Here is a 26,825-nt window from a genome sequence, read left to right as displayed (position 1 = left end):
TTTCTCAGGAGTGGGAGCCAAAACCAGATGAACAATCAGAGAAAAAGTATAATTTAATAATAATTAATATTATAGAAACATATGCACCAATTCTACATTTATCACCCTCTCCTGGTTTTGGCTCCCACTCCTGAGGAAAAAATACTGACCAAATACTGATAGCAGGGTCGTGGCCTTAGGAAAAGCAAACACTGCCATATATTCTCTCATGCGAGAATCGGGCCAATTATTCTAATGTCACTGGGATGAAACTGTCAGAGTTTGAGCAGAGTGTCATCTTACATTGATCAGATTCTCTCACATTAGAGAACTGTATCACAGGTGCAGAGAAGACGGAGAACTTAATTTCTTCATCTACTCCATCGTCTGTGTCCGTGTAAATCCCAGTACAGTCCGATGTTTCACTCACACCCAGTGTCTTGTATGGGGTGAACCTGATCCGATCTGATGCACTTGCTGCATGCTGAATTGGCATGAGAAAAAAATAAAATAAAATAAAAAAATTGCAGATCTGCACTGCCCCATAGTACAACATTGTGCTGAGCGCTATCCAATAAAACATCACATAGCACTCGGCCGTGTTATACGCTCGTGTGAGAAAGCCCTTTGTCGCATTCTCCATAAATCTGGCCTTTGTGGAAGAGTAGCAAGGAGAAAAACATTTCTGAAAGCAAACTATAAGAAGTCCCATTTACAGTTTGCAAAAACCATGAAGGGGACACACCTAAAATGTGGAAGGTGGTGTTCTGGTCAGATGAGATCAAACTAGAAACTTTTTTGGCTAAATGCAACACGCTATTTATGGCAGAAAACTAATACTGCACATCACCCTGAAAACACCATCCTCACCGTCAAACATGAGGATGGCTGCATCATGCTGTGGGGATGCTTTTCTTCCACAGGGAGAGGGAAGCTGGTCAGAGTTGATGGGAAGATAGATGGTGCTAAATGCAGGGCAATCCTGGAGGAAAAACTGGTAGAGGCTACAAAAGACTTGAGGCTGGGCTTACCTTACAGAAGGACGAGGACCCTAAAGATATTGACAGAACTACAATGAAATGGTTTAAATGGAAACCTAGTCATGTGTCTGACTGGCCCAATGTCCAGATCTAAATCCCATTGCGAATATGTGGCAAGACTTGAAGATTGGATGGAGAGCGTCTGAACACCAATCTCACTAAGCCTTAGCTAGTTTGTAAAGAAGAATAATGGAACGTCAGCCTCTAGATGTGCAAATCTGGTAGAGACAAACCAAAGACTTGCAGCAATAATTGCCGTGAAAGGTGATACTACAAAAGTAATGACTCAGAGGAGCCGAATACAAATGCACGTCAGTTTTCAGATTTGTATTTTTAAAATATTTAGAAAACCATGTATCATTTCCTTTACACTTCACAAATACTTGGTACTTTGTGTTGGTATATCACATAAAATCCCAATAAAAAGCAATTAAATGTGTTGGTATAACGTAAAAAAATGTGGAAGAGTTCACAGAGTATGAATACTTTTTCAAGGCACTGAATATTTTTGCCTTTTGAACTGGTTTTCTATAGTAATGTCATACATTAGTCGGTGTACACATATATGGCACTGTTGGGAATGTGAGAATAGGAAGATTCATTTTTGTTGGTATAAAATTATTAATTGGGTTAATTAACTTAAGAGGGTTGACCACTTTCTCTTCTCAGTGCAGCCTCTTCACAAACTGATCAGCAATTCTGTCCATACAATTGCTGCTGCTGGAGGAGCATGTGACCAGAGCAGTCCATCAGCCTCCTACAATAGAAAAGCAGCTTTCCCATGTGAGGTGTTGTGCAGTTGGAGGAGCTGAAGGACTGATCTGGTCATGTTTCTTCACAAACAGCCATTTCCCAATCAAAAGTGCTGGCCACCACAATAGCTTAGAACAGGCTCTGTGTGAGGCATGACAACATTCAGCGTAGTGGGGTGGGGGAGGGACAGTACAGCAGAGTTTGCAGCATTACTCTTGCTTTGGCAATGCTAATGTACAGGTGCTTCTCACTAAATTAGAATATCATCATAAAGTTAGTTTATTTCAGTTCTTCAATACAAAAAGTGAAACTCATTATATAGAGTCATTACAGACAGAGTGATCTATTTCAAGTGTTTATTTCTGTTAATGTTGATGATTATGGCTTACAGCCAATGAAAACACAAAAGTCATTATCTCAATAAATTAGAATAATTAACAAAAACACCTGCAAAGACTTCCTAAGCGTTTAAAAAGGTCCCTTAGTCTGTTTCAGTAGGCTCCACAATCATGGGGAAGACTGCAGACTTGACAGATGTCCAGAAGGCAGTCATTGACACACTCCACAAGGAGTGTAAGCCACAAAAGGTCATTGCTAAAGAAGCTGGCTGTTCACCGAGTGCTGTATCCAAGCATATTAATGGAAAGTTGAGTGGAAGAAAAAAAGTGTAATAGAAAAAGGTGCACAAGCAACCGGGATAACCGCAGCCTTGAATGGATTGTTAAGGAAAGGCCATTCAAAAATTTGGGGGAGATTCACGAGGAGTGGACTGCTGCTGGAGTCATTGCTTCAAGAGCCATCACACAGACGTGTTCAGGACATGGGCTACAAGTGTCGCATTCCTTGTGTCAAGCCACTCATAACCAACAGACAACGCCAGAAGCGTCTTACCTGGGCCAAGGAGAAAAAGACCTGGACCTTTGCTCTGTGGTCCAAGGTGTGTTTTCAGATGAAAGTAAATTTTGCATTTCATTTGGAAATCAAGGTCCCAGAGTCTAGAGGAACAGTGGAGGACACACACAATCCAAGCTGCCCGAGGCCTAGTGTGAAGTTTTCACAATCAGTGATGGTTTGGGGAGCCATGTCATCTAGTGTAGGTCCACTGTGTTTAATCAAGACCGAAGTCAGCGCAGCCGTCTACCAGGAAATTTTAGAGCACTTCATGCTTCCCTCTGCCGACAAGCTTCTTGGAGATGGAAATGTCATTCTCCAGCAGGACTTGGCACCTGTCCACACTGCCAAAAGTACCAATACCTGGTTTAAAAACAACAGGATCACTGTGCTTGATTGGCCAGCAAACTCGCCTGACCTTAACCCCATAGAGAATCCATGGGGTATTGTCAAGAGGGAGATGAGAGACACCAGACCCAACAATGCAGATGAGCTGAAGGCTGCTATCAAAGCAACCTGGGCTTCCATAACACCTCAGCAATGCCACAGGCTGATCGCCTCCATGCCACGCCGCATTGATGCAGTAATTGATGCAAAAGGAGCCCCGACCAAGTATTGAGGGCATTTACTGAACATACATTTCAGTAGGCCAACATGTCAGATGTTAAAAACATTTTTCAAGCTGGTGTTATAAAGTATTCTAATTTACTGAGATAATGACTTTAGTGTTTTCATTGGCTGTAAGCCATAATCATCAACATTAACAGAAATAAACACTTGACATAGATCACTCTGTTTGTAATGACTCTATATAATATATGAGTTTCACTTTTTGGTATTGAAGAAATTAAATAAATTAACTTTTTGATGATATTCTAATTTAGTGAGAAGCACCTGTATATTCAGTTCTGCCAATAAAGCTCATTTGAATTTGAGACAAGAGCTACTAGAGCTGTTTGTAGTGAGGCTCAACTCTGCAGCACTGCCCATCCCCCACATGGACTGCTGGAGTAGAAAGCTGTCCATTACATCAGACTCCGCTCTGCTGAGCTCCAGCACATGTCATCACACTGCAGTGAGGAGAGCAGATGGTTTGTCAATGTGATTGTGGGGGGGGGGGGGGGGTGTTATTTTTTCCCCAGTGGGTGCTGCCCGCTTAGGATTGGACAGTTTAAGAAAAAGGAAGAAGAAGCACACGCTCGTAGCGAAATGTCTGTTGGACATAAAATAAAATCTGCTTGGGTGCCAAATAATTGCAATCAAAGTATCTCCGAAATGGTGAAGTGAATTAAAAAATATATATATTTTATCCTGCTCTGCAGTGCCTATTACATCATGTGTCCAGTTCAACATGAACAATTTGGTGAGAGGTCATGTTTTAGTGTTACCTTTTTCCCCTGTAAAGTCTGGCATGGGGTGCTTCATATAGTTGGGCACTTTCCCCTCCTCTTTGTCAGCTTCCGGGGATTCAGCCTGTAAATCTGTATTGGTCTCTTGAACGGTTTTGCCAGTCGCAGGTTGTCTCCTTTGTACTGGACACTTCTTGGTCCCTTTTTTTCGGCTTTCTTTCTGGGACACAGTGGAGCTTTGTATAGTGCTGCCTTTGGTTGGAGAAACTCCTGTGTTATATCTTGTAGAAATTTCCAGGACAACTTTAGAAACATCAGCATCAGAACCTTCCTGTTTCTTCACACTTAATTCACGGTTCCCTTGTGCTCCTCCTTTAGCTCGTATGCAGGGTCCACCTTTCCTCCGAGATGCTGAGAGAGAAGGTAGTTTCATCATGTCCACAGCATGCTTCACAGCCCCCTCATAGAGATGGTCTTCACCGGTGGAGGTACGCTTTCTCTTTCTGCCTGTAAAAATATACAACTTTATTACACAGGATCAGATACAATTAAAGCCATTTCTACAATGACCTAAACAATAGAGTTCCTTCATTGCATCCATAGCAAGGACAATGGCACGTTCTCCCACATTACGGATTGCTCAGCTCTTTGCTGCTTTGTGCAGTTATTTCTCACAACCCTGGAGACCCATTTCCCCTGAGAACAAAAGGATCAGGTGTTGAAATTCAGCCATTACCAGAAGTACTTGACTTCCCATTTGTATGTGGACAGATGGCAGCTGTGCAATACAGCTGGTATTGGCATGTAAAGGCAGCATTTAAAGGGAATCTGTCAGCAGGTTTTGCTATGTAATCTGATATCCGCATTATATAGGGCGAGAGCCCGATTCCAGGGATGTCTCACATACTGGACTGATGCAGCTTTTATAAATTCCTTGTTTTTTCTGTTCTAGATGTAGCAGGGGTCAGAATGCTGAGCTGTGTATAAAGGCCCCGTCACACATAACGAGATCGCTAGCGAGATCGCTAATAAGTCACGATTTTGGTGACGCAATAGCGATCTCGCTAGCGATCTCGTTATGTCTGACAGGTAGCAACGATCAGGCCCCTGCTGTGAGATCGCTGATCGTTACAAAGCTTCCTGGACCATTCCTGGGTCGTTGCTCTCCCGCTGGGCAGTGTGCATCGCTGTATTTTACACCTTATCAACGACCTCGTTAGCGATTCAGAACTGAGACATGTAGGCGTGCATAAATTGGACTTTTCTGCGCTCCTCGTCCCAGATTGGTGGTCACTACTGCGTCCTTGTTTTTTCAGATCCCACCAGCGTTCTCCGGCTGTGACTCCACTTTCAAGAAATCAGGCATCTTTAGCGAGGTAGGTATTGTTTGGGGTCTCAAATGAGTTTTCATTTTTAATGGAGACGCAGTAGAGATCCCATCTGACCGGAGACGCAGTGTTAAACCAAGGCCACCCAATCTGAATGCAGTAGCGTCCACCAACTGGAGATGAGGGGGGCGCGGAAAAGCAATTTTATGCACGCCTTTCTGACACCGTACAGTCCCTATCAAGGTGTGGATCGTTGAAATAGCTGCTGTGTGAAAGCGTCCCAACGACCACCGAGATCGTTGGTTAGATCGCTGGGGCGGCCGAGATCGTTGGAAAGTTCTGCATGTTTGACATCTCCCCAGCGATCCCAAAACCGTGACGCAATAACGATCTCGCTAGCGATCTCGTTATGTGTGACAGGGCCTTAACTCTACACACATCCCTGATTGGCAGCTTCCTGTGTACAGGGTCGGCAAGCTGCTAATCAGCAGTGGAGGCGGGGTTACACAGATTAGCCTGACTGCACTGCACATGAAGCCTAGCTAGGCAGTGATAATCTCCTCCTGATTATACATTGATCACTAGTGAAACTACCACACAAAGCATAGTAAGTGACATCACTGGAATCAGGCTCATTTGCCCTACATTATATTGCTCTCAATTAAATGGCAAAAACCTGCTGACAGATTCCTTTTAAATGGACTGAATGCTCTCATCGCTGCCATCTTAGCTTTCCTATGAAGCTCAGCCTTAAACGGAATCCGTCAGCAGATTTTTGCCACCTTATCTGAGAGCAGACTGATGTAGGCAAAGAGAAGCTGAATCCAACAATGTATCACTTAGATTACTGGGTGCAGCCGTTCTCACACAAATCAGAGCTTTTAGATTTAGCAATGCAGCAGAGCTGAGAAAGCTACCTCCACCAGGCTCTGTATATACAATGTCTATAGACAGTGAGGTGCTTATCACAGAAGGGGGAGTGTTGGACCAGCACTCAGGAGACCAGCTAGTCCCAGCAATGATAAGCTACTGGTGCTGAAACAATCATTGTACACAAACAAAGCCTCAAGAGGTGTGAAGACATGGGGTCTTCAGTGGGTAGAACACTACTCAGACAACACAGGATGATGGTAAACAGTGTGGCAGTATTTTATTGAACCACCAGCAATCACTAACATATAGAACAGTCCCAGCAAATACACGAGATGGTACAAGCTACAGAGTCTCACTCTTCCGTTGGCATGCCGGGATTAGTTGTGAGATATGTGGCCAGGTGACCTGATTGTCCCAACCTGGATTCTTCACATCATCTCTGAGAGTTCAGCAGTGGTCAATGGAGCAGTTCTGTATTTTTACAGCCAGGGCTGTGGTCCCTAAGGCTCTCATCCTGTAGTCTCCTTTGAACAGATGCAGAGACCCCCTTTTTATAGTTCACATTTGTCCTTTCAAGCCATCATTCACAAGTCAAGGATCAGGATATTAATTTACAATGCTCGAATATCCACAGCTCATTCCCCCCCCCAATGTTGGCTGGCAAACACCCTACAATGGTATTTAACATATCTTAGCAAACATTCATTGTTCCGAGTCCCTGTATGGCAGACGATACATTGTGAGAGCGGATATAAGATGTAGATAACAGCCATTCATCAATCACCAATATCACCTCAAGTCATGAGCATTCAGGTTTAGAAGAACAATAGTCTGTGTTGAGCAACCAAAGAAGAACACAGGTTAAAAAAGGCAACATGAAAGTAAACGTATATTGCTCTTGGCCATCAGACAGTATGTCTGGCATAATTAAGAAGAAAAGCTGTGTCATCACAAGAGGCATTGCTGAAATCTGAGTTTTAACCCCTACCTCATGCGGTCTTCAGATTACATAGCAAAATCTTAGTGAGATTCCCTTTTATCGTTTTTGCAAATACAAATTGAATCACCTGTGTTTTCCCAATTTCAAAATAAAGTTAAAAAAAAAAGTCAGATCAAAATGTAAAATTAAAGGGGTCAAAAGTGACAAGTCTGCAGTCACTCTGTGTGACTGCAGACTTATGAATCCCCCCCCCCCCTCACACCAGTGGCCTTGCTCTCCATACACTTGTACTGAGCGAGGCCGCGCCTTCTAGTCGGACGCACCCAATGGCCGCCAGCGTCACTAGATGGGGTGTGGCCTCGCTCCATACAAGTGTATGGAGCCGGGGGTATGTATAAATTATACATACCCTCTGGTCCCAGTTCTGAAACTGGCGAATCCCCGGGGCATTCATAAATCAGCAGTCACACAGAGTGACTGCAGACTTATCACCTTTTAACCTGTACGGTAAATACTATAAAGACAAAAAAAAAAATCTAAACCGCTGTGAAATCACAAAATATTACAATTTAAAAACTAAGGCTATGTTCATACATCATGTTTTTTTCAGAGTTTTTTGCTGCAGATTTTTATGCAAGTTTTCAGCTGCCTTTTGTAGTACCAGCAAAGTCTATGAGAAGCCAGAATTTTCTGTTCACACATAATGTTTTTCTTTTTGTTGAGCATTTTGTGCCTTTCAGCCTTTTTTTGGAAAATAGAGAATGTCACTTCTTCGGGCGTTTATTCACCCATAGGAATGGGTAGTGAAAAATGCTGAAAAAACCATGGTGTGAACATAGCTATCAGGTTTTGCTGCTTTTTTAATGAAAATTAGTACAGGAGTATGTGAAACTCGTTTATTTTTGTGATTTTACCATCTTGTCTTGGTCACTGAGATGGTTGTTTGTATTAGGAGAGTGTAAATAAATTAGTGATGTGTAAAGTGTAAACATTAGCTGAGATACTTGTGAGATTGAACAATACCAGAGGCCCAGTGAGGTGTGAAATTGAACAATGCCTGTGCAAACTGAATGGCAAACCCCATAATGTGAAAGCAAAAAGTGTCATACAAACTCAATGCATTGCCAGTGTCCAAACTATTCCTGAACAATTCACCTCCCCCACTGTTCTCACTGTTATGCCAAAAACAAAATGAGATTTTTTTTTTTCCACTGAACTTTATGTATATGCATAAAAGAGACAAAGCATGAACAAGAGACAATTCTACAAAAAAAAAACCCCACAACGCAGCAAAACCTGCATTTTTTACGTAGCTTCTTTCCTGCCAGAGATCAGGTTTTGCTGCAGATTTGTGACGCAAAAAAAACCATGATGTGTGAACATAGCTTTACAGCTCTCACACAAGTGGCCTTAAAAAAAAAATAAATAAAAAAAGAGGCCCCAAACTCACATAAAAAATAAAAGTATAAAACTTTGGTATCACCATAATTGTACTGGTCTGGAGAATCATGTTGCCCCATCATTTTTATCACGCAATGTACATTGGAAAGCCAAAACATAAAACACAATGGATGAACAACAAAGGAGTTGAGACTTCTGGAAGAAGGGGAGGAAAAAATAAGGAGCAAGTTGGCCACTTCTGGAAGAGGTAAAGTTAAAAAACTAAAAGTATAATCTAACATTTTGTCACAAACAATAACAATCAAACTGAGCCATTAAACAGAGTCAAAGGTGATGTGGAACCCTGCCTTACAACTCAGTGCTAATGTCCCTTAGATCCTTATTTACATGTGGCCAGCATGTGACTGCTGCAGACAATCAGTATCCTCAGGGACACGATTACTTGAGATCATTGTTTTAAAACATTTGCGGAGCTTTTTTGTTCTGAAATTGGTTAACCCCCATCTAGCAATTTTTCCTCAATCAAATTTTACCTAGTATGTCACCAATCTTCTGTAGTTCATCCTTCAGGAAGGGTTTTGTATCAGCCAAATTTACATCTAGCCTTGAAAAGAATGTTAAATAATTGTAACAATTCAACTGCATTTAAAGACAAAAGTGCATGTCATGCAAAATTTCATTAAAAGGGGTATTCTCAAGTTTGAAAGTTATCCTCTATCCACTGGCATAGGGGATAACTTCCTGATTGCTGGATTTGTGACCGCTGGGACCCCTGCCAATTCTGAGAAATGGGGTCCGGTGAGAATAGAGCAGTGATCGGTCATGGGCATTGCCAGTCCTTCCATTCTTACAGGAGTGCCCGCACTCTCATAAGACTGAACGGAGTGGCAGTGCATATGATTGATCATTGCTCTATTGACATGGGGCTCTTCAGAGCCTTGATTCTTGGGAGCTGCGGTCTGAACTTTTCATAAGTTTCAAGCTTGAGAATACCATTTTAATGTTCTGTACCAAAAACAAAACAAAAATATACACAAATTGATCTTATCTTTATTAATATTATAAAAAAAGTTACCTAAAACTGGGAGAGTTACAGAATGGAAACCTCTAAAGGATTGTATAGGATTAAAAGGAACCTGTCACTTGATTCATGCTGCTCAAACCACTGGCAGCATGAATCCGATCCTGGCTGCACGATTGCAGCCACATATAGCTTTCTCTGAAATGCTCCGATGTTTAAGAGAATAGTTTAAAGATCTAACTGGGTGGGTCGCCGGTCTGGCTTAGTCTCTGCGTCGCTCCAGGTGATTGACAGGCCTCTCCCTTTGTACAAATGTAAGATACATGTTAATCAACTCAAGCGATGCGGGGAGATGCCGACTCAGGCCGGCCTAAGTCTAGCCTCTTCAAACCATTTTCTCTGAATCACTGGAAAGTTTTAGAAATAAAAGTTAAGTGGCTGTAATGGAGCAGGCAGGCTCGGACTCATTCTCCCAGTGGTCTGGGCAGCATGAATGATGTGACAGGACCTCTACTAATGCATGTACAGAAGATTATATTACCATGTAAACTACTTCTGACCACCCAGACTATATACCATGTGCATACATCAGCATCAGTTAATCACTTTTATTAAATAAAAGTAAGCCAGCCAATAGGGAATGTAATGTTATACAAAAAGTATCTAAAGATGCATGAAATTTATCATCCAAAATTAGACTGAATATTCTAAGTTTTCTCGGTCTATATATTAGAATCAGTATATCTGCCCTTTTGACATTTTCTGATCTTATGCCACCTAAAATTCTCTCAATTGCTGCCTAGCATTAGATACAAAATGGCTCTTCATATCAGGACCATCACTGCTGAGGAGCATCCCAAGTTTTAGAACATGAAAGACACTACTGGGTTCTAAGAGCCCAACTGATGACCAAAGCAAAGGGTTTTTACATAGTACCACATCTCTTTGGCTTTTCCTGAGAAACACAAATCATTATAGTAAAGAAGAATACTGAAATGAGAGGTATACTCAACTGTTTCTTCAGGACAAATATCTCAACACTCAGTCTGCATTTGCTGGACACATATTGATGCGACAATACCTTAGTAAGAAGAAAAGATCCAGTTAAAAGCACATATCACCTTTACATGACAAAATATTCAATTTAATGTACACTGTAAGATGACACCAAAGTAGCAATAGTCAAAAGTAATTAAAAAGTAATTTTTGATGTATAAGTAGTGATATTATATTTACTCAAGAATGCAGTTTTTTTTTGTTTGTTTTTTTAATTCCACATCCATACACAAAAGCTCAAGGAAATAATGCATATTCCAGAACAGGTTGTACAATTATGCCCACAGAATTTTTAGTTCATTTCTAGCAACTGATGTACTCTTGAAGAACCTAGATATAGATGTCACAGGCCTATTCTCAAAAGTAGTAATAAGCTGACGGCTAAGGGTGCTGTGATAAAGTTAACGGATATTTTTTGGAATTTCCGGTCACAGCAGCTGTTGAGTGAACACTCTTTGGTGGCAGACAACTATTCACCATGCCCCCTTCTCCCATTAATGAGCATACTTTGCTGAGCAGAGCGAAAATGCGTTCTCAGGTCACCTCTGGCTGTGAAAAATCTCCACTGATCCAAAAAGATTGATTCTTCCCTGACTCCTACATTATCTGAAGTAGGAGAGCAGAGAGGTCACAATTTTTTTATTTTTTTTATTTTATTACGCCATTCACTGCATGATAAAAGCGAAAAGCTTGCTTAAGGCTGGGTGCCCACAATGCAGTTTTAATGCATTTCCGTGGCGGTATTTCCGCCGTGGAAATGCACTAAAATCGCTTGTTAAAAAGGTCTGGCATGTATCCCAATGATAATTCGCATGTGCTGTGCACATGCTGCGGGAATTTCCGCTGCGGATTATCATTGCGGAAAAATATGCAGCATGTCCATTAATTTTGCGGACACGCAGCGTAATTGCCGCCATTGACTTGCATTGAAAAGCATATTATCCGTGTCAGCAGATTTGTACACACAGATATTAAGCGATTCAATGTGCGGATGGTACCCGAGTCTGGAGAAGAGGAGACTCTCCTCCAGACTCCGGTACCATAGTACCTGTTAAAAAAGAATTTAAAATAAAAAATAAAGATTATACTTGCCTTCCGATGTCCCCCGGTATTTTCTCCGCTCCGTCTGGTCTGTTGTATGGGTCGCGGTGGTGTAAAGACCTGCCATGACGTCATCGCAGGTTCTTACACCACCGCGACCGATACAACGCACCGGACACAGCAGAGAAAACACCAGGAGGACATCAGAAGGCAAGTATAATCTTTATTTTTTACCATTCTTCTTTTTTTTTACCTATTACTTGGTCCCACTATATAAATCCATGCTGGTTGAATGGATTTATATAGTGTGACCAAGTTGTCAAGAACTTTTCCAAGTGATGCTAAAATCGCTTGGAAAGCGCTTGATAACCCGCATGCAGAAATGCATGCAAAAATGCTTGACAAACGCTTCTACCTGGCGGGAAAAACGCATGTAAAATCCGCATGCATTTTTCCTGCCAGGGAGAAGTGGAAAAAATATGCAGCATTTCGGCATCGTGGGCACTTAGCCTAAAACTGAGCGGTCCCCAGCACTGAAATTAAGAAATTTGCATTCAATGTATGAGACCAGTGATCAAGTATAAAAAAAAAACAAAAAAAAACCCACCAAGTCTTTATTAGCAAATCGCGCCTATATTGGTTGTGCTGTGGATTTTTCCGCAATGATAATCCGCAGCCGAAATTTCCGCAGCATGTGCACAGCACAACATTGGGATACAAGCCAGACCTTTTAACAAGCAATTTTAGTGCATTTCCACGGCGGAAATACCGCCGCGGAAATACATTAAAACTGCATCGTGGGCACCCAGCGTTAAGCAAGCTTTTCGCTTTTATCATGCAGTGAATGGCGTAATAAAATAAAAATAAATCTGAATTGCTGGGTTTTCAATCATTGTGATTCTGAAAAATCTGGAAAAAAAAGGCAATAAAAAATGTCATATACCCCAAAATGGTACCAATTAAAACAACTTCAACTTGACCCACAAAAATAAAAAGTTCTTATACAGCTCTTTCAGCCAAAAGTATAAAAAAGTTACAAGTTACAGTTCTAAATATGGCAACAAACTTCCCTACTTTTTTAGTGTGAAAAAGTATCAAAATAACAAAAAAATCCCTTTATAAATCTTATATTGCTGCAATTCTAAACTCTGAATTCTGGGTTTGTCTAAATATTAAAAATCACGATTCAGACGAAACCACCTACGAAACTATCCACTATAAGGAGGCAGATTGAGTACAAAATGACTGACCGCTCTTCTGGGGTCGTCTTTCTTTGTAAGTATCTTTTTAGTGCCCAAAAATGTGGTCAACCCATTTGTCACACTACATATTTTTACAGCAGGGTAAATACACCTAATCAATTTTGGAGGAGTATTTTTAACCAGGGAGGAGCATGCGGGTGTGGTTTGGGAGCCATGGCTTCACATGCCCTTTCATATGTTGTTCCAATGTTCTGTATACAGGTTTCCTGAACTCTGGTCTGTGCTGTTCCTTTAAGACTTCTGTCTCTGATGACATAAAGCTGGCCATACACATTAGATAGCTGTCTAGACAAACCGCTACCTCTGCCAACACGCCCTTATTCAGAATTGCTCCTCTGGTGGAGGTTTATCTCCCAGAGGATAAAAGAATCAGCCACTGAAATTCATCAGGCCGGATCCCTCTCTCTCAGAGAACACCAATACATATTAGTTTGTGGGCCAGTGTCGCTGAAATAACCATGAATTGGATGGCTTATCTAATGTATAAGGGAGACCTAAAAGGGTTTGTCCACTAGTTGGAGACCCCTTTCTTAATCACTATATTTCCCCCATGAAAAATAATAACAGCTATACTCACTTCCGGTGTGGGCACCTTTCCAATGATGTCGGAGAATGTTCTCCTGGGGCTTACGCGGCTTTATTTCACATGAGCCCTGCAGCCAATCAGCACCTGCTTCACTCTCACTTCCATTGCATGAAACTGACACCCAGAAAAAAACGAGAGCTGCTGCTTCTCTATGACACCTCCTGAATGTCAGTTATGTCCGAAGGAGGTGAGAGAAGGAATCGCTGATTGGCTGCAGGTCTCACATAACAGTCAAGCAAGCCCCAGGAGAGCAAGCGCAGACATCGCTGGAACAGCACCCGCACCGGAAGGGAGTATAGGTGTTATTTTATAAGGGGGAAACATAGGCATTGAGAAGGGGTTCAACCCCTTTAAGGCCCCCACACACTAGACTAATGTCGGCCGAAGCTATAAGTCAAACTATTTGCCGATAACTATCTACAGCTTATGGGTTTCTCTTACACGCTGCTTCATCTATATCATACACGCCAAACTCCGGCCCGATGGCCAAATCTATCCCGCAGAGTGGCTTTACTTGGCCCCCGACATCAGAACCACCACCCCTACGTGGGGCCCATCATACTGTATGGGGAGACTACGTGGGGCCCATGACTTTGTCCAAGGTTTTAATTTTTGCCCTCTGTGTGTTTGAGTTTGACATCCCTGATCTATATCTCAACGACCTTCTCAAATGCCAGATTCATACAGGCGGCAGTGCCGATTTAGAGAAAACAATATATAAACGGATATAATAGTATGGAATTAGTTATCTCATACTTAACTCTTCCAAAATTGTTGTAAGGCTCCCACCAGGACTCCTAAACAATTTGGCAGATCACCCAGGCTCTGACAAAAGCTGATGGAACCCAGTTGAAGATTTAGGGTTTGTTTAGATCTGTGGATTTTCCTTCCTAGCAAGTGTTTTAGATTTTTCCACCATCATCCAGAAGCTTTATTTTCTTTTTGGAAACGATCATGTTTAGCAGACTTTTCAATCGACAGCGCGGCAACATGTCATGGCAACAAAGTGGATTTACTGCGGCTCCACTGTGGACTTTACCATAGGAAGCAACCCAGGTTTAAACACCAGAAAATAGGAAAAACATTTTCCACTAATTAAAACTTCCCTGGTGGTATAAAGAAGTGGAGGGTCGAATATCATCACTTTTAGGCCACATTCACATGTTCAGTATTTTACCTCATTATTTGTAAGCCAAAACCAGGAGTGGGCGATAAATCCAGAAGTGGTGACGTGTTTCTATTATACTTTTCCTCTGATTGTTCCACTCCTGGTTTTGGCTTATGAATACTAAGGTAGCATACTGACCAAATACTGAACATGTGAATGTGGCCTTAATGCACTAGGGAGAATAAGGAGGCAATAGAATCACGGCTAGTTAATGTTTCACTGCAGCATGTGTATTATACACATATAACCTTACAGCACACACATGTACGCTTTCTGCAGCATATATAATAATAAATTTATTTTATATATATATATATATATATATATATATACATATATATATATATATACATATATATACATATATACATATATACATATACATATATATATATATATATATATATATATATATATATACACACACACACACACAGGTGCATCTCACTAAAAAGAATATCATCAAAAAGTTAGTTTATTGCAGTTCTTCAATACAAAAAGTGAAACTCATATTATATAGAGTTATTACAAACAGTGATCTATTTCAAGTGTTTATTTAGGATAATGTCGATGATTATGGCTTACAGCCAATGAAAACACAAAAGTCATTATGTATTTATATATATCGGACTAAGATGCACCCCCCCCCACACACTTTCCTCCAAAATTTTGGAGGAAAACAAAGTGCGTCTTATAGTCCGAAAAATATGGTAACTATTTTGTGTGATATAACTCTCTGGTTTAAGGGCATACAAATTAAAAGTTTGAAGATGTTAATTTTTCCCACCACAAATAAATGCAAATATATTACATAAATACTGTGACTGTGGGGAATGTGGCGGAAGCGACAGTGGCGAAGTAGCGGGGCACAGGAGGCAGCAGCTGCCTGCTGCAGCCTACACTGTGCCCGCTACTAAAGAATATAAATATTCACTGCTCATGAAAGTCCATGAATATTCACCACACCCATGGGAGTGGTGAATATTCATGGCATTTAATAGCAGGCACGCTGACCGTTGAGCGCAGCAGGAGCCGCGCGCTACAGCGTGCACGCTATTAGGAAGAATGAATGGTCACTGCTCCCCAAGCACGCAGTCCCGGCGTGGGGAGCAGTGACTATTCCGGCATAGAGTGGGACACAGCGCTGGAGGAGAGAGGAGGAGAGTATGATTGTTTATTTTTTTTCTGTGCAGCGTGACGGGGATCAGGGGGTGCCAAGCATACCTGGATGAGGGGGGCCATGCATACCAGGATGGGGATGAGGGCCACATATAACAGGAAGGAGGGGGCCAGATACACCAGGATGGGGGATATTAACAGAATTGAGGGACAATACCCATATAACAGTGTCAGCAGCAGACCCCCTCCCCCTTAACAGGGCATCATGACCACATTTTTGGATTAAATTTTTTCTATTTTCCTCCTCTAAAACCTAGGTAGGTCTTATACAACCCCTGGCAAAAATTATGGAATCACCGGGCTCGGAGGATGTTCAGTTGTTTAATGTAGTTGAAAAAAAAAAAGCAGATCACAGACATGGCACAAACCTAAAGTCATTTCAAATGGCAACTTTAGGGCTTTAAGAACCACTAAAAGAAATCAAGATTAAAAATGTGGTACTCAGTAAGGGTATGTGCACACGATGCAGAAATGCTCAGGATTTTTTCCTGAGCGTTTCTGCATCTCTCTGGCAGGAAAAAACGCATGCGGATTGTACATGCGGTTTCCTGCCAGGGACATGCGGAAATGAAACGGTCTTCACTTTCATTTCCGCATGCGGGTTGACAAGCGCTTCCCAAGCGATTTTAGCATCACTTGGAAAGTGCTTGTCAACTTCACACTATATAAATCCATGCAACCGGCATGGATTTATATAGTGTGTGATGTCAAAAAATAAAAAATGAATCTATACTTTACCCTCTGATGGCCCCCAGTGTCCTGCTTCATCGGTCCCGGCTGCCGGCAGTGAAGACTTTAGGACCTTCCGACGTCAGCGTCACGTGACCCGTCACATGACTCTGACGTCAGCGAAGGTCCTTCTTCATTCAAACGCGAAGTGCCCGGGAAGCCGGCAGGACGCAGCGCGGGCCGTCAGAAGGTGAGAATATATATATTTTTTATTTTATTCTTTTGGTACCTGGGTCTGGATGAGAGTCCTCTCATCCACACCCGGGTACCATCCGCACATTAGACCGCATGAAAAGCGCATCAACATATACAGTGATGCGGATTCCATGCGGTCTAATGCAAGTCAATGGCGGCAAAAGAGCAGCGTTTCCGCAAAATTAATTGACATGCTGCGGATTTTTGACCGCAGCGTTTACGCTGCGGAAAAATCCGCATCATGGGCACAGCACATGCGGATTTCCATTGGGGAACATTGCTGCCCTTCTACCATGCGTTTTTCATGCGTTTCCACGGCGTTTACGCAACTGCAAAAACGCCGCGGAAACGCATGAAAAACGCATCGTGTGAACTCAGCCTAAGGGTAATTTTTTCCAGACCAAGCAGAGGGAAAAAAGTATGGAATCACCCGGTAAATTTTCATTTCCAAAACTAACACCAGCATCAAATTAGATCTGCTCGTTCGTCTGCATCTAAAAAGGAGTGATCACACCTTGGAGAGCTGTTGCACCAAGTGGACTGACATGAATCATGGCTCCAACACGAGAGATGTCAATTGAAACAAAGGAGAGGATTATCAAACTCTTAAAAGAAGGTAAGTCATCACACAATGCTGCAAAAGATGTTGGGTGTTCACAGTCAGCTGTGTCTAAAATCTGGACCAAATACAAACAACATGGGAAGGTTGTTAAAGGCAAACATACTGGTAGACCAAGGAAGACATCAAAGCGTCAAGACCGGAAACTAAGCAATATGTCTCCAAAACAGGAAATGCACAACAAAACAAATGAGGAACGAATGGGAGGAAACTGGAGTCAATGTCTGTGACCGAACTGTAAGAAACCACCTAAAGGAAATGGGATTTCCATACAGAAAAGCTAAATAAAAGCCATCATTAACACCTAAACAGAAAAAAACAAGGTTACAATGGGCTAAGGAAAAGCAATCGTGGACTGTGGATGACTGGATGAAAGTCCTATTCAGTGATGAATCGCGAATCTGCATTGGGCAAAGTGATGATGCTGGAACTTTTGTTTGGTGCCGTTCCAATGAGATTTATAAAGATGACTGCATGAAGAGAACATGCAAATTTCCACAGTCATTGATGATATGGGGCTGCATGTCAAGTAAAGGCACTGGGGAGATGGCTGTCATTACATCTTCAATAAAATCTCAAGTTTACATTGATATTTTGGACAGTTTTCTTATCCCATCAATTGAAAGGATGTTTGGGGATGATGACATCATTTTTCAAGATGATAATGCATCCTGCCATAGAGCAAAAACTTTGAAAACATTCCATTAAAAGAAGACACATAAGGTCAATGTCATGGCCTGCAAATAGTCCGGATCTCAATCCAATTGAAAATCTTTGGTGGAAGTTGAAGAAAATGATCCATGACAAGGCTCCAACCTGCAAAGCTGATCTGGCAACAGCAATAAGAGAAAGTTGGAGCCAGATTGATGAAGAGTACTGTTTGTCACTCACTAAGTCCATGCCTCAGAGACTGCAAGCTGTTATTAAAGCCAGAGGTGGTGCAACAAAATACTAGTGATGTATTGGAGTGTTATTTTGTGTGTTTGTTTTTCATGATTCCAGAATTTTTTCCTCAAAATTGAGTGATTCCATAATTTTTTTCCCTCTGCTTGGTCTGAAAAAAATTACCCTTACGGAGTACCACATTTTTAATCTTGATTTCTTATAGCGTTTCTTACAAGCCATAAAGTTGCCATTTCAAATGACTTTAGTTTTGTGCCATGTCTGTGATCTGCTTTTTTTTTTCAACAACATTAAACAACTGAATGAACATCCTCCGAGCCTGGTGATTCCATAATTTTTGCCAGGGGTTGTAGTCCAAAAAATACGGTAATAAACAACATTTACCACATGTCTACGTTACATCAGCACAATTTTTGTAACAATTATTTTTGTTTGGAAGTTAGAAGGGTTAAAAGTTGATTAGCGATTTCTCATTTTTACAACAAAATGTACAAAACTGTTTTTTTCAGGGACCACATCACATTTGAAGTGACTTTGGGGTAGCTATATGACAGAAAATACCCAAAATAGACAATTCTAAAAACTGTACCCCTCAATGTGCTCAAAACCACACTCAAGATGTTTATTAACCCTTCAGGTGCTTCACAGGAACTGAAGCAATGTGAAAAACGAATATTTAACTTTTTTTTTTTTTTCACAAAGTTTTTATTTAGACACAAATATTTCTTTTTCACAAGGGTAATGGGAGAAAATGGACGCCAAAATGTCTTGTGCAATTTCTCCCGAGTATGGAGATACCCCATATGTGGGGGAAAACTACTGTTTGGGTGCACGGCAGGGCTTAGAAAGGAAGTGACATTCTGGAACGCACATTTTGATGGAAAGGTCTGCGTGTGTTATGTCGTGTTTTGTGAGCCCGTGATGTGCCTAAACTGTTTAGTGGAAACACCCCCCACAAGTGACCCTATTTTGGAAACTAGACCAATCAAGGAATTTATTTAGATGTGTAGTAAGCACCTTGAAGCCACAGGCCCCTTCTAGAATTTTACAACGTTAATCTGTGAAAATGAAAAAATATATTTTTTTCCCCACAAAAATGTAGTTTTAGCCCAAATTTTTCTCATTTTCACGAGGATAACAGGAGAAAATGGACCCCAAAATTGGTTTTGCAATTTCTCCTGAGTACACCGATACCCCATATATGGTTGAAAATTACTTTTGGAGGCACAGTGCAAAGCTGAGAAGGGAAGAAGCACCATATTGGAGTTCAGATTTTGCTGGACTGGTTGGTTTAAGGGTGCCATGTCACATTGGTAGAGCCCCTGAGGTGCCAGAACAGCAGAACCCCCCATAAGTGACCCCATTTTACAAACTAAATTAATCTAGGGTTCAGTGATCGTATTGACACCACAGGTGTGTGACAGAATTTTATACCATAGGGCAGTGAAAAAAAAAAAACAACATTTTTACCACCAGAATTTTCTTTTAACCCCACATTTTACATTTTCACACTGGGAAATTGGTAAAACTGGCACCAAAATTTGTCCTACAATTTCTGCTGAATGTAGAAATACCCCATATGTGGCAGTACAGTACTGCTTAGCCACATGGTGAGACTCAGGAGGGACAGAGTGCCATTTGCCTCCTGGAGTGCAGATTTTCCTAGAATAGTGTGCAGACTCCATATACAGAGCGCAAAGTGCTAGAAGAGCAGAATCCCCCCCCTCAAGTCAACCCATCTTGGAAATTATACCCCTTTGTGAATTTATCTACAGGTGTAATGACAATTTTGACTCCATGGATGTTTTCCAGAAACAAGCAGCAGTGTATGTTGCTGAGTGAAAATTGCAAACTGCCGTTGTAGTGACCAGTACGCTGTGCTTCTGGAGACATGTACCTGTAAATTAGTAGGGTTCTCATCGCTACAGAAATGACAAACATGTGGATGCTAAATTTGGTTTAGGCACATTGGGGCTCGGAAGAGGCATTTGGATTTGGGAGCACAGAATTTTCTGAATTTCCTTTCAAGGGCAAGGAGTCATATCACTTTTCTAGAGCCTTTGTACTACCAGTAACATGGAAGCCACATATATTTCTGTTATCAGATGAGTGGAGACCAGAGTTTCTTTTTTTTGTGAATTGAGCTGAAGCTTTTTTTGGGAACACATTTATCCTGCGCTCTACGCTGAGCGCTTATATTGGGGTTTCCATTTAAATCTCACGAGTGACGCGATTCAGGTGAAACTCCTGAGGGATCCACTTTTCAGAAGTGCACAAAACTATGGCTGACGGCACTTTTATGAATGCCTAAAAAGACGGACCCTGACGGATAACAGGCCAGTGTCTCCTTCTGCCTCATTATAGGGAATCTTCCACCGGGGGTCCGTCTGAAACAAGTATTTCAGAGATTTACACGGAAACCCCAATGTAAGCGCTCAGCGTAGAGCGCAAGATGAACGTGAGCCGAGCCATACTGCGATCTTTGGGAGACAGAATGAACAAATAAACAGCAGGTGAAGAATTGGTTTTATTTATTTTTTACTCCATTCCTAAGTGATTAGAAGATTTTATTCTTCGGGTCGGAGAGATTACAGCAATACCAGTTTTATATAGTTTTTTTTTTTTATGTTTGGCAGCTGTCACACACGAAAAGATGCTTAAAATAATTGATTTTTCCATATTTCTGCCGACAAAGTCATGTGACTGCTTGTTTTTAGTGGGACGGGTTGACTTTTTACTGCTAATATTTTTGGGCAAAATGACAATTTTTGATCGGCAAAAACCAGCAATTCAGGAATTTTTTTTGCATTCTGCATGTGGTAAAATTGATAAGGCAGCATTATTTTTCGGGTCAGTACAATTACAGCGATACCACATTTATATTTTTTTTTTTAGGTTTTGGCACTTTTACACAAAAACAAATTTTTAGAAAAATGTATAGAATTATTGCATTGCTTTATTCTGAGAGTTACAACGTTTTATTTTTCCACTGATTGAGTTGCATGGCGGCTTGTTTTTTGCAGGACAAGATAATGTTTTCAGAGATACTATTTTTATTTACAGTACAGACCAAAAGTTTGGACACACCTTCTCATTTAAAGATTTTTCTGTATTTTCATGACTATGAAAATTGTACATTCACACTGAAGGCATCAAAACTATGAATTAACACATGTGGAATTATATCCTTAACAAAAAAGTGTGAAACAACTGAAAATATGTCTTATATTCTAGGTTCTTCAAAGTAGCCACCTTTTGCTTTGATGACTGCTTTGCACACTCTTGGCATTCTCTTGATGAGCTTCAAGAGGTAGTCACCGGAAATGGTTTTCACTTCACAGGTGTGCCCTGTAAGGTTTAATAAGTGGGATTTCTTGCCTTATAAATGGGGTTGGGACCATCAGTTGTGTTGTGCAGAAGTCTGGTGGATACACAGCTGATAGTCCTACTGAATAGACTGTTAGAATTTGTATTATGGCAAGAAAAAAGCAGCCAAGTAAAGAAAAACGAGTGGCCATCATTTAAGAAATGAAGGTCAGTCAGTCCAAAAAATTGGGAAAACTTTGAAAGTGTCCCCAAGTGCAGTTGCAAAAACCATCAAGCGCTACAAAGAAACTGGCTCACATGAGGACCGCCCCAGGAAAGGAAGACCAAGAGTCACCTCTGCTTCTGAGGATAAGTTTGTCAGAGTCACCAGCCTCAGAAATCGCAGGTTAACAGCAGCTCAGATTAGAGACCAGGTCAATGCCACACAGAGTTCTAGCAGGAGACACATCTCTACAACAACTGTTAAGAGGAGACTTTGTGCAGCAGGCCTTCATGGTAAAATAGCTGCTAGGAAACCACTGCTAAGTACAGGCAACAAGCAGAAGAGACTTGTTTGGGCTAAAGAACACAAGGAATGGACATTAGACCAGTGGAAATCTGTGCTTTGGTCTGATGAGTCCAAATTTGAGATCTTTGGTTCCAACCACCGTGTCTTTGTGCGATGCAGAAAAGGTGAACGGATGGACTCTACATGCCTTGTTCCCACCGTGAAGCATGGAGGAGGAGGAGGTGTGATGGTGTGGGGGTGCTTTGCTGGTGACACTGTTGGGGATTTATTAAACATTGAAGGCATACTGAACCAGCATGGCTACCACAGCATCTTGCAGTGGCATGCTATTCCATCCGGTTTGCGTTTAGTTGGACCATCATTTATTTTTCAACAGGACAATGACCCCAAACACACCTCCAGGCTGTGTAAGGGCTATTTGACCAAGAGGGAGAGTGATGGGGTGCTATGCCAGATGACCTGGCCTCCACAGTCACCAGACCTGAACCCAATCGAGATGGTTTGGGGTGAGCTGGACCGCAGAGTGAAGGTAAAAGGGTCAACAAGTGCTAAGCATCTCTGAGAACTCCTTCAAGATTGTTGGAAGACCATTTCCGGTGACTACCTCTTGAAGCTCATCAAGAGAATGCCAAGAGTGTGCAAAGCAGTCATCAAAGCAAAAGGTGGCTACTTTGAAGAACCTAGAATATAAGACATATTTTCAGTTGTTTCACACTTTTTTGTTAAGTATATAATTCCACATGTGTTAATTCATAGTTTTGATGCCTTCAGTGTGAATGTACAGTTTTCATAGTCATGAAAACACAGAAAAATCTTTAAATGAGAAGGTGTGTCCAAACTTTTGGTCTGTACTGTATATTAGTCGTTTTGATCGTGTTTTATTCCACTTTTTGTTTGGCGGAATAACAAAGCCGCGGAAATGCAGCTCTCACAGCGCCGTACATATACTGCTCGTCGGGAAGGGGTTAAGGAAGCACTCCCATCACCGTTTTTCTCTTTTTATTATATTGCAGTCATCATATCATATAGTACGGTGTACTTACAATTGCTCATTTTGCTTTGCTACCCAGCTAATTCTTCTCTTCTCCACTCCAAGTACAAACAGGAAGTCTCTTGTCCCTGCAGAAATCATTCCCCTCTTCAACTCCTGACTGCTACACTCTCCCTCTTCCTGACCTTGGACGCACTTCGCATGTTCAGGGGAATTGGCGTGCATAGAGGCTGTGCAAGCACGATTGCCCAAGTGTCAGCCGATTCTGACAGCTGACACCCAGCACTCAGTGCAAGGAGTGGTGCTTGCACCGCTCCCAGCACTTTAACACCCTAAATGCTGCAACATTTAGCAGGCATACAGAGGGAGGGAGCAACCCCTGCACTCTGATCGGCACCCCGCGACGTCATCACGGGGGCCCGATCGTTGCCACAGTGCATGATCTAACTTGTGTCAGTGCAGAACTGACAGTGACAGAGCATAGCAATGCTCCCGCATGGCTGTGCTTTATAACTGCAATCAAAAAAAAAAAAAAAAAAATAATATATATATTTGGCATCACCCCATAAAACGGTCATAAACTCCATTAACCCCTTCAGTCAACATCCTAAAAAAAAAAAAAAAACACACACATGGGGCAAAAAACTGCTTTTTCATCAGATCGCCGAATAAAACGCGATCAAAAAAGACAAATGTACATACAAATGGTACCGCTGAAAACATCATCTTGTCCCACAAAAAACAAGCCACCATACAGCTCCATCATCCGAAAAATAAAGTTCTCTCAGAATACAGCGATGCAAAAGTAGTTTTTTTTTCTATAAAAGTAGTTTATATTGTGTAAAAGCACAAAAAATAAAAATAAAAAATATATAAAATGTGGGACCGCTGTAATCATATTGATTCGAAGAATAAAGTAGTCTTATTTTTTACCATACGTGGAACAGCATATAAAAAAAAAAAAAAATTCTGAGTTGCTAGGTTTTGTTCATTCTGCCTCCCAAAAATCAGAATAGAAGTCGATCAAAAAAATGTCACGTGACCGAAAATAGTACCAATAATAACATCAACTTGTCCCGCAAAAAACAAGCCCTTACATGACTGTCGGCCAAAATACGGAAAAATTATAGTTCTCAAAATACAGCGATGCTAGGTTTTGCAAAAAAAAAAAAAAAAAAATAGTCTTTTAGTGTGTGACAGCAGCCAAACATAAAAACCCGATATACGTCTGGTATCACTGTAATCGCACCGACCTGAAGAATATAGTAGCCTAATAACTTATACCGAACAAGGAACTGCGTAAAAAAATATAAAACCAATCCCTGATCTACTGTTGATTTGTTCATTCCGCCTCCCAAAGATCGCAGTAATGCTCGGCGCACATACATCCTGCGCTCTAAGCTGAGCGACTACACCGGGATTTCCAGGTAAATCTCTGAAATATGTGATTCAGATGGAAACAACAGCAGAACATTCCCTATAATGAGGCAGATGGATGTACTGTGGATGCCGTCTGGCCTGTTATCCGATGGTGTCAGTCTTTTCAGGCGTGGATAGAAGTGCCGTCGGCCACAATTTTGTGCACTTCTGAAAAGAAGAACACCACTGAACAAAGTCCAGACGGAGTCCAGATTAACTCTGCTGCCTCATTATAGTGAATGGATCCCTCGGGGGTTTCATCTTAATCACGTCTCTCGGACATCTACAAGTGCATCTCACTAAATTAGAATATCACCAAAACACGTATATTACTTACCGGTAATGTGTTTTTTCGGAACCCATGACGGCACAACGAGAGAGGGGATTCGCCCTTCAAGGACAGGAAAACTTCAAGATAAAAAGGACTGCGCCTCTCTCCACCTCAGTGGATTACAGAGCATGAGAGGACTCTCCGGTTAGAGCACACAATTTTATTAACCATAAACAAATTTCACCCATGTGAATACTCAACACCCAGCAACCGGAAGGTGAACACCATAGGGATAGGAAGGGAATGTAAAGGTGCCGTCATGGGTTCCGAAAAAACACATTACCGGTAAGTAATATACGTGTTTTTCTGTCACCCATGACGGCACAACGAGAGAATTACAGAGAACTAGGTATGTAAGGGAGGGAAAAAAGCCTGCAGAACCCTTCTCCCAAATGTGAGATCAGAGGAGGCAGAAAGGTCAAGTCTATAGTGATTATAGAAAGTGGACGGAGATGACCACGTGGCAGCCTTACATATTTGCTCAATAGGCACATCCGCTCTCTTTCTGCCCAGGAATCAGCCATGCCCCGTGTAGAGTGGGCCTTCAGATTGTTAGGAGGCTCTCTGCCTGATCCAGTATAGGCCATCGTGATGGCTTCCCGGATCTACCTTGATAGAGTGCCTTTTGAGACCTTTGATCCCTTTCGGGAGCCCTGAAAGGAGACAAATAGAGCCCTATCCTTCCTCCATGAGCTTGTGGATGCTAAATAATGTATAAGGCATCTCCTGACATCCAAGGTATGAAATCTTTCCTCCTTGCCATTTTTTGGTTCAGGACAGAAGGAAGGTAGGGCTATCTCCTGAGACATATGAAATTTAGAAACAATTTTAGGAAGGAAAGCAGGGTCTGGTCTCAAAACTACCCTATCGTCTAGCACTAAGGTAAAAGGTGGATCTGCAGACAAAGCCTGTAACTCACTAACCCTCCATGCTGATGTTAAGGCCACCTGAAGTATTGATATAGGGTGAGTGATTTTATGGACCCTGAGCTAAGGGGCTCAAAAGGGAGAACCTGTTCGTCCTAAACGCGTTAAGTTTAAATCCCAAGAAGGGACCCTTATTATAGGGGCTGGATTGGCTCTACTGCATGCCCTCACGAACCTGGAAATCCATTTGTTACGGGCCAGATTATAATTATACAAGGCCCCTAAGGCAGAGATTTGGACCTTTAAGGTGCTAACCGCTAGGCCTTACTCCAGCCCTTTTTGAAGAAATTCCAAAATGGCCGTTATGGGAACCCCCCCTGCCAGGGAGAATCCCTGAGATGACAAGAACTTCTTCCAGACTCTACTGTAAATTTTAGTAGTGATTGGTTTCCTACTACCTAGAAGAGTAGTAACTAGATTCGATGAGAAACCCCGACCCTCTAGCAACGACCTCTCAAGTTCCAGGCCGCTAAGTGCAATCCTTTCACCTGAGGATGGAATATAGGACCTTGAGCAAGAAGGTCGGGAATCTCTGGAAAAATCCAGGGGTTCGTGACCGACATGCTCCTTAGCCAAAAGAACCATGGTCTCTTGGGCCAGAAGGGGGCTATGAGGACCACTCGAGCCAGATCCTCCCGGATCTTCCTCAACACTGCTGAAATTAGGCACGTTGGGGGAAAGGCATAGGCCAGACTGAAATCCCATCTGCACTGGACGGCGTCTACTACTAAAGGGTTTTCCGTGCAATTCAGGGAGCAGAACTTTTTTAACTTGCTGTTCTGATGGGTCGCAAACAGATCGACCTCTGGAGACCCCCACATGGCCACTAGCTGGTGGGGGACTGAGTGATTTAGAGTTCATTCTCCCTGCAATAATGGCCTGCGACTTAGAAAGTCAGCCTTCGTGTTGTCCTCTCCTCTGATATGAAGGGCCTTTAAAAAGAGAGAACTTTTCCTTCCACTAGAGAAAATATCCTCCCCGCAATCTACATTAGTGATTTTGAGCGAGTT

At 41.8% G+C, this 26,825-nt stretch overlaps 1 protein-coding gene across 7 annotated transcripts in view; it reads right to left on the bottom strand.

Annotated features, from left to right (window-relative positions):
- Positions 1-26,825, bottom strand: part of PWWP3A (PWWP domain containing 3A, DNA repair factor) — a 165,832-nt gene that overhangs the window by 127,969 nt on the left and 11,038 nt on the right. For 6 of the 7 annotated variants that reach the window (XM_073686203.1, XM_073686195.1, XM_073686223.1 and 3 more), the window contains exons 3-5: positions 10,589-10,656; positions 9,088-9,158; positions 4,052-4,519 (exon numbers count right to left, since the gene is read on the bottom strand). In XM_073686203.1, coding sequence (XP_073542304.1) covers positions 4,052-4,519; positions 9,088-9,158; positions 10,589-10,656 — 607 coding nt within the window. The remainder of the gene's footprint in view (positions 1-4,051; positions 4,520-9,087; positions 9,159-10,588; positions 10,657-26,825) is intronic. The other variant, XM_073686242.1, reaches the window with a different exon arrangement.

Source organism: Phyllobates terribilis, unplaced genomic scaffold (genome assembly GCF_046119375.1).
Source record: "Phyllobates terribilis strain yellow unplaced genomic scaffold, ASM4611937v1 Scaffold_1__5_contigs__length_1240528914, whole genome shotgun sequence".
Classification (NCBI taxonomy): domain Eukaryota; kingdom Metazoa; phylum Chordata; class Amphibia; order Anura; family Dendrobatidae; genus Phyllobates; species Phyllobates terribilis.
Note: the sequence above shows the minus strand (reverse complement) of the source record. Positions and strands in the feature narration are given on the sequence as shown.